At 44.5% G+C, this 9,451-nt stretch overlaps 1 protein-coding gene across 1 annotated transcript; it reads left to right on the forward strand.

The window, feature by feature from the left end:
- Nucleotides 1-1,830: 1,830 nt before the first annotated feature.
- Nucleotides 1,831-7,239, forward strand: LOC115548954 (Krueppel-like factor 15). The gene is given in 4 exon segments (XM_075074208.1): nt 1,831-1,985; nt 2,476-3,272; nt 3,274-3,824; nt 4,208-7,239. Coding segments are annotated over 3 exon segments (1,461 nt in total). The 5' UTR covers nt 1,831-1,985; nt 2,476-2,531; the 3' UTR covers nt 4,377-7,239.
- The last annotated feature ends 2,212 nt before the right edge of the window (nt 7,240-9,451 follow it).

The following is a 9,451-nucleotide window of genomic DNA, read 5'->3' on the forward strand; positions in this document are numbered from 1 at the left end:
TATGGATGCAAACCCGCTAATGTATTCATTTGTTGAGGGCTGGTATCCTGTGGTGCCTTGAAGCAGAGAGGAGGACATAAAGGCTGAAACCCAAAACTTTAGTAAAGCCTATGTCATAAGTCTATACGCCAGTATTACACCAACATCTTTGGTGCATACACCAAAACAGTGTCCACATAGGGAATAATTAACGTACAATATATAAATCAAATTGCATTTGATTTGACAAGTCTTTAATAATGCTAACCATGAATTTTCTTGGGGTTATTACAGGAAAATGAGCAGGATGTAGGGTGTAGTGTCAATTTGACATTGCACAATGTGGTCGCCATTGTTCTGCTGTCTCATTGCCATCTTATTCTGGCCAACTAAAGCCTTGGTGTACCAGATATTTGCCTACATCATCATATAGAAACTAAATGATAGCTTTTACAATTGTGCAGTGGCCATTTTGTTTTTATCCTTTATTTAAAAAGGTTGCTGACTCAATTGAGGTGTGCTCTACAAGGAATCTTGGGAATTTATTAGGCAGTCTGGAAGTTGGTTAAGGTTCAAGAGCAGATCTGCTTGGGTTGATATATTAAGTGCATGTAAAGTAAGTAAGTATTTACTTAGTAGTTCTGTGGATGCATTTATACAGATTTAAATGAATGTTTCAGCTCATTATAATAAATGGCGGGCTTTAGGGCAGTGATGTTGTACTTTGGGAAACAATCAGTCAATGTGATCCAACACATTAAATGATGCCTACTTAACTAAACCACTTGCATGTCGCTACTTCAGAGTCAAAGTCAAGCTTTATTGTCAATTCCAAAATATGTGCCAGACATATGAAGGCAACGAAATTGCGTTTGTCCCTCAGGGTGCAATAAAGAGAGATGATGTAATAAAAAATAAAATAAGTAATATTGACCATAAATCAAAAGTAGTGCAAAAATAATTTTGAATAGTGCAAAGTTAAGCAAAACAACACGGTATATATATAAAATAAAGTTGCAAAATAAAGTAAATGGATTGAAATGTGCAATATGAAGAACATTATGGGGGTTTGTATTTATCGGAGTCCAGAGTTCGTGGGGGCAGAGGGGAGGGAAGGGAGAGAGTTGAGCTCGGAGGCTGCGGACCGGTACCGTCTCCCAGATGGCAGGAGTCTGAAGAGGCTGTATGAGGGGGGGCTGGGGTCACCCCCAATACTGGTTGCTTTGCGGGTGAGGAAGATTCCATAGATGCCCAGGAGGGAGGGGAGTGGGACACGAGGATCTGTCCAGCAGCCTTCACTGTGCGCTGCAGGTTCTTGCGGTTGGAAGCAGTGCAGCTCCCATACCACACAGTGGTGCTGATGATGGTGTTGGATGTTGAACTAAAGTCTATGAACAGTAATTAGTTTATTTTGATCCAAAGCTTTAGGCTAAAGGTGAACATTTGTCATATTTTCTGGATTACACCATTAATGCCTTTCGATTACATGTAGACTAATGAACCTTTCATATACTGTAGGCTACTGCATGCTCCCCTTAGACATAATACGGCAAACGAGTGGAATTGTACACTACATTGGAGTAGTTCAAACCCATTCCCATTGACATTCACTGCGTTCCGTACTATTGACATTTCAAAATAACATAATATATAATCGCCTATTAAACATAAAAAGCTCGCGTTAAATCATGGCGAGGAAAACTATGCAACATTGTATCCAGCGCTGTGATTGGTAACATTTGTAACAACACGAGGAAAAACCAAATTTATTGAGCGGTGACCAATGAAAACGCTGTATTTAGGGCGAGCCTCCGTTTCCTCGTCCAATCATAGAGTCCGAATGTGATCCGTGCCTCCGAGTGTACAGCGATTCGGTCATGTGACGGAGAATGCCAACATGGACCCGTGTCAAGGACGGACTCGATTTACACTGCTATAGACGACGAGGAACAACTTATTACATACTTTGTGCAGGTTTACTGGATTGTATTGCGAAATTATAAACGGTAGGTCAGGGGATCGAGGTTTAGACAGCGTGTTTGGGTCGTCTTGAGATATTTATAAATGGATTCGGATCCAACCTGAACTTGAGACTCGTACATTCCTGTTTTGGTAGTTCCAAATTTATGTAGATCGCCATGGGATCCATTCACGAAACGTGTTACTGTCCACGCAAAATGTGTGATTCTCGCAGGACACTTGTGGCTAGCGTGCTTCCCATATGGTGATTGATCGCATCCCGTCGGGGGCAATGTTTACAAAGCGTCTTGTTGTTTTGGTGCCCAGCGTCGGGCCTCCGAGATGTGTGCGTAAATGCGTGGTCGGATGTGGGTTCTAGCCCGGGATTTTTTTTTGCAATAATATACTTTAGGAATATAGATCACCATTTACTTTAGACTTAATTATTATATAAACACTTAAGTCCCTTGTACGGCCTAACAAATCTGTTTTTGTTCATTTTCGCCGGTGATAATGGTTTACTATGGCTCGTTGCAGGATTTTCTCGTCTGACGTTTCCCTGACATCCTCTCTGCTGTATCTGGCCTGGATCAATGGTATCTATCAGCAGCAGAACGCTGACTTTGGACAATGAACTGTTTAGGGACAGTGGCAGCCCGTACTCCCCCAGCCTAGGGCAGGGCATGGGCAGTGATGGGGGCAGCTTGGTCTCATGTTACAGCCCCGAGACCGGGGAGCTAGGAGCCTTGCTCAGCTCCAGTCCTGGAGAACAGGAGGAGGAGGACGATGAGGAAGAGCAGTACATGGACGAGGACGACGGGTCCAGTCTGCATATTTTTCTTGGCGCGGGCGGTGAGGAGGAGGAGCTCCAGGCGGCGGGCGAGGAGGCCGGCCTGCCGCAGTTCCCGCTCCGCCTGCCGTCCCCCTTCTCCCCGACCCTGGAGGACATCGAGGAGTTCCTCCGGGAGAAGATGGAGCTTGTCCGGGACGGCCGGCTGGGCTCTGTCAAGGAGCCCCCTCCGGCCTCCGTCTGCAGCAGTAGCAGCAGCAGCGATGACCCTCCGTCCGTCAGCGAGCACGTTTTGCCACTGTCCCCCTCCCCACTGGCAGCGGCGGCGCGCGGGGACCCGGCCGGCAGCTCCTGCCTGGGCTCGGACAGCCCTCAGAGCCCCCCGCCAGACCCCCGCCCGGCCCTCCCCCCTACTGCACCCCAAAGAAGGACCTCATCCCCGATCAGATACGTCTCCGTGGCCAGCTCTCCCTCCACCTCCACCCCCTCCTCCTCCTCCTCCTCCTCCTCCTCCACCCCCCCCTCCTCCTCCTCCTCCTCCTCCTCCTCCACCCCCCCCCTCCTCTTCCTCCTCCTCCACCTCCCCTTCGGCACCCCCAGTGATGCTGGGCGCTCCCCTGGTGCTCCAGCTGCAGTCCCTGCCTCTGGCCCCGCCCCACGCCCACGGGAGTTCCCCCCCAGCCGGGGCGGCCCCAGCCACGGCGGTGCGCCTGGCCCACCTGGTGCTGGGGCTCCACGGCCCCTCGGGGCCCAACTTCACCCTGCTGTCCCCGCAGGGCGGCTCCGCCCACCACACCACACTGCTGTCCCTCAGCGGCACGGCGGACCAGAAGTACGTCAGGATCGCCCCTCTGCCCATCACCATGAGAACTCTGGAAATAACCAGCATCGCGGGGGCTGGGGGCCCCAGCCTGCTGAAGGCAGTGGCCCCCAGGGTGAACCGAGTGACCAGCATGTCAGAGACCCTGAGGGTCCACAAGTGCTCGCACCCGGGCTGTGAGAAGATGTACACCAAGAGCAGTCACCTGAAGGCCCACTTCCGCCGCCACACGGGCGAGAAGCCATACACCTGCAGCTGGCCCGACTGCGGCTGGAGGTGTGTGTGTGCGTGTGTGTGCGTGTGTGTGCGTGTGTGTGTGTGTGTGTGTGTGTGTGTGTGTGTGAAACCTATGAGTGTCTAACATAAAGATATAGTTTGTCGATATGCAAAAATGTGTGTTCGTTATGCAAGAACAAAATAATATTTTGTATGCGTTATTTGTACACTATCATCCATGTTCCTTCAAAAAATATATTTTATATATTTATAAGAGAAAATTATTCAAACTTTTCTTCATTCATTGTTGTGATTGTTCATCTCATGCCAGCTCCTTCTCCCTTGGAGAAGAGTATTTACAGTGGGTCACTTTTAGCACATGCCTTTATCCAGAGTGACTCAACAGTATCTCTCCCCCCGTACCTTCCTCTGCCTCTACCTAGGTTCTCCCGCTCCGACGAACTGTCCCGCCACCGGCGCTCGCACTCGGGCATCAAGCCCTACGAGTGTTCGCTCTGCGAGAAGAAGTTTGCCCGCAGCGACCACTTATCCAAACACACCAAGGTCCACCGCAGCTCCCGGCCCGGCCGCCTCATCAGTGCCACCGTGTGACGCCTTCACCCCCCGCCCCCCCCCACCCCCCCACCCCCCCATCCATCACTACGCCGGGACCCCGAGGCATCCACACTATCCCCAATCAGCTCTTTGACTCTGGGCATAAAGGGAGCAGAGCTGAACGGTGCTGACCCTTGATCTCTCCGTCCCGCCTCCACTCAGCTCCCCTGTGATGCTCCTCCTGACCTGTCATTGGTCGCTTCCAGTGCGTTTTCTTCTTCCAAGCAGACTATTCCATGGCGCTATAACAGTAAGCTAGAGAAGGAGGAACCGTTGTGCAATGTGAGAATTGATTTGATGGCCTTCGCCCAGTCACGATGTTGCTAGCCTTTCGATATGACGTCCATCAGACGTTTTGTCATGAAGTGAAGACCTAAGCCATTGCGTGCACTAGATAATTTTCCCATATTACCCAAATGTTATTTCTGGAAGTCCACTTGCTTTGGAGCTGGCATCACTGAACTTGATGATATTCATTTAACATTAGCAAGGGTTGTATATCAGTATATCATCAACTTACAAAATTAAGCTGATATATATACTGTATAGATATATCATTTTTTCCTACTCTCTAAATTTAGAGAAAATGTTTCCAGTTTTTGCATATCTTAATGTGCTCAAAATCCTTCCTACAAATTCTGCATACAATACAAACCATGACCTTTTTATGCACACGTTCAATCATGATCCACCGAGTACAAGCCTATTGCCTTCATCAATGCAGATATCCATTGATGCCTTTTGACCCTGGGGGTGCGGGAGAAGATCACCTGATCTTAATTCAGAACAACTACGACCTGCTCTTATTTAACTGTGATGAATAGGAGGGGGCTGCCAAGCCAGAATCCTTGTTCTGGTCCTCTGTGAGCATGTAAAATACACTCTCGCTGGGTGACCTAAAATCCTTGGCAGCGCTTTGTGCGCTTTCTTTCTGAAGTCACAGAGCTCCCCCACGGCTAATGTCACTCACCCTCTCCATGGCACACATATGTTATAAGACTTGACTCTGTAACGCATATTTACTGCATTGAAAGTACTGTAAACATTTTGTTTCATAGTTTTAGTGCAACAGCAAGAAAAGCTAATGTTTTACCAGACCTGGAAGGGCAGCTAATCAGTCAAAACATCAGTCGTCGCCTGTTCCAAGTATAATGTCTACCCATATAAGTGACTCATATTAACCCATGTACAGAGATAGTATAGTATCCCTCAAATAGATGTATCAAATAGGATTTTTTCAACCAGTGCATTAAGCTATTTAGCATTGCTTTCTGGCCACCTCTTTGGTCTGTGAGTCTGATTGTAGTGTGATCAATCCCTGACATGTCGTCAAGGGGACTGACGGTCCCACTGGCGGTGGATTTTTGGGCTTTTGGACTCATGCCCTCTACCCTTCTGTACATTACAACCATAAGAGATGAATCTGCTGTTCTCAAGTGCATTTTTTTTCCTTTCATTTTTATTCACTGAAAAGCGAAGTGCGGCAAGGCACTCAACCGATTAACTTCCACCAATTTACCAGAGTGAAGAATCTGAACGCTAAATGCCAAAATGTTATGATTATTTTTCTATTAAAGCAAGGAAACCGCATTTCCATGTTGTTATCACAGACATAACCCATGAAAAAACATCCAAGAGTAACAGTTCTTCTTTTTCCATTTATCTTTGTTATGAGCAGCAGATGCAATCTTAACCATCCTTGCAATATAATTATATTGTTGTCTAAACCCACATTCAAAACAAGTATAAAAGCCATTGTTGTTGCTGCTGTTAAGAACATGACAGGACACATTTTGTTACGCAAAGCTACTGTACATAATGTGGGCTTAAAGTGCTTTCGAACAGCAAAAGTAAAAGTTTTGTGAGTCCTTCGCTAAACAGCAAATGTATTTCGGCAGTAGAAGGCAACCCAGTCTCACGGAAATGAGTGACACTGTCACGTCACGTCGTTTAATCTATTCATTCGTGATCTTGGACACGTAATTTCCATTTTTTCTCTTTTTTTTTTCAAATTTCTAACAATATGACATCTTTCGGCCACCCGTTTCTACTTTCACCTTTGATTCTGAGAAATTGTGACAATTCACGGATATATTTAATGAAGGTGCGCTGCTCTGTAGGCAAACCGCAACGAAAAAAAAAAGGTTGCTGCTTCATCTCTTCTTTTTAGAATGAGTTGTGTCACGTATTTCCGTGAGACTGGGTTACAGAAGGACATGATTGTCGTCTATTTTTGGGGAATGTTGTCAATGTAGGTCATGTTTTATTTTATTTTTATTTTGAAATTAATGAAGAGATTCAACTCTGCTGTGACAATGAAGCTAAAGATATTGGCTGGACGTTCAATCTGATACATGGTGCTTGCTGACTGGTGCTTTCACTGACATGAGTTTGGACACAAAAATACCTGCAATCTAGCTCTGTAACTGCAGCGCCTCTGAGAGCTGAGCTCGTCCAGTGCTCCACTACACAACGGGCCGGCCTCTCTTTGGCCTCTCGCTGAAATTTTGAGCATCTGTATTTTGATTTGTCGAAAACATGTAGAAATTAATTTGAAAGGATGGACAGACCGATGGACAGGCAGATGACCGACATGTTTATGTCTGAACCAGTATTGTTATTGTCTGAGCCTCCCCAGGCTGCTTCCAATGACCTACATCCAAGCCTGCATTCTATTATTCATTCTCTCTCTCTCTCTCTCTGACACTCTCTCTCTCCGTCTGTGTGTGTCTGTGTGTGTGTGTTTGTGTGTGTGTGTGTGGATGCTTGTTCTGCTTGTATTTCAGTAATACAGGCACTTTTTTTGATTACCAGAAATGCTATTTTCCTATTCACAAATTAAAGTTTGCAAAGAGCCTTACATTTATTTTGTCCGTCTTGTCAGTTAAGAAAGGAGAAATCTGCATTTCCCACTAAACACATGTAGAAATATGTTTCTGCTGTCATACCAGGCATATCTATTTTCATAATCTGACAAATCCATTATCTTCATGAAACCGACTATACATTTAAAATAAGTTCCAAATAAGGTGGTTGAAGGTGTTGTAGAGAAGCCAAAACAATGAGCTGCAGCTGGCTACATGTATTGTTAAGGCATCAGCATTTCTCCATTACACGTTCGGCCTGTGCCAGAGCGTATTGCATGTCTGAAAGGGAATAAAAAGCTGAGAGTTTAAAGAGGAAATTGCTGTGCTGTCTAGTCCCATCGTCCTGGAATTCCTACACAATTTTACGGACCATGGATCATGCCCTCACCTACTCCACAGTGACAGTGCAATTGAGACAGATTTTTGTGACGGTGTGGTAAAAGACACACTCATCATCCACTTTCCACTGTCAAGACGTAGTGATATATGACTCAGAAGAAATGTAGCCATTGGCTATCATGTAATATAAGTTGTTGACAAGTAATTGTGAACAGAGCTTACTTTGGGTCCAGGTCAACAACTTATTATTATTTCTTATAACATAAATAATGAACTTATTACAATTTAGTGACGAAGAGCGGATATTTAAAGTGTTGTGACACATGCATAGCACAGATTGAATGGCAAATTATCATGATTTCCATGGACCATTTTCTTCACTGCTTAGGTGTTATGATTTTAGTGTTTGTATGCTCCTTAATTGCTAATATCATGTATGTAAACACACAAATGCACACACACACACACACACACACACACACACACACACACACACACACACACACACACACACACACACACACACACACACACACACACACACACAAGAGAGTATAGAAATGAAAATGTCCATATTTGATCAATTTAAGCCTTAATGATTTGTCTTTCTTGATTCTTTTTTTTTTTATGTTACAGATTGCAAAATTCAAAAAAAGGTTGTAAACAGGAGGTTCACTTACACTTACACTAAACTGTTACATTTCTGTTTTATTGCAAGCCAACGTTGGATAACAAGTCCTAAAAGATTAATTAAAGACAGGTGCTTCCTTTTGTGACACGTTGAAGTCCCCCCCCCCCGACACACACATTCAGTGCAAGACACATAGGTAGCATCTGACTATAAAAATAGGTGAACAGCGCATCGTTAAAGTACAGCAGGCTATGGGTCACCTATCATCTGTGACATGCTCACTCCTTTTGCGGATTGGCATCAGCTGTTACCTTCATGTTGTGTCACTGGTATCAGCTGTTTGTCAGCAGATGGATTGAGACGCATTAGGGCTGGCAGTTTCTGATTACATCACACAAGTGTTGTAATCAGCAATCAAGTGGAAAATGCATTTCAATTGCACCCTCCTTCTCAACTGCCCCGACTGCACTCGGACCACCCTGTGCTGTGGCTGAATGGAAAGTGATGGCATCAGTATGTGAAAAGGCAACTATATCACCTGGACTCAAAACATTTGAGGAAATCATAAGATTTTTGTTGACTATAGGTTTTGATGACATACAGTTTGGTTTACATATTTTTTTAGTTAAATAAAATCTGGTTACCACTCACAGGTGACAAATAGTGGTAAAGTCTTAGAGGTTCTTCAAATTCAGTGGTTGGTCGATTAAGCAGCAATTGCGGGGCTACTATAGATTTAAATACAAATGACTCCTCTTATTAATATCATGCATATTATAATGTTACCTTAAGCATGAGTTGGCTTTTAGTATGTCGGAGGAACAAGTAGTGTCTGAGATGGTGAGGGTAAAGGTTATAAATTGGTCTGTTTACTTGTTAAATTAAATTGAAAAAGTATAGGGGCATAAAATAATTGCAATATTCATATTATTTATTGGCTTTTCATACGAGTTATCCTTAAATAAAATAGCATTCATAATAGACACAGTCAGGCCACCTACTTGATCAATCCAAAGTTATGAAAAGATGATTTAGTTGCATGTGATTTAGTTATGCGGGGATATATGTCTACAAGACTCCCATTGTAAAATGAATGCATGCATCATGTGCATATTAAGTGAAAATCCATTTATTTTGGGGGTTTGCATTGCCACCACATGCCCAAGGAGGGTCTTCATGTTGGCTACTTACTTCATTTGTAGATTCGTAATTTTACTACGATTATGAGATTCAAT

This window comes from Gadus morhua, chromosome 1 (assembly GCF_902167405.1).
Source record: "Gadus morhua chromosome 1, gadMor3.0, whole genome shotgun sequence".
Classification (NCBI taxonomy): domain Eukaryota; kingdom Metazoa; phylum Chordata; class Actinopteri; order Gadiformes; family Gadidae; genus Gadus; species Gadus morhua.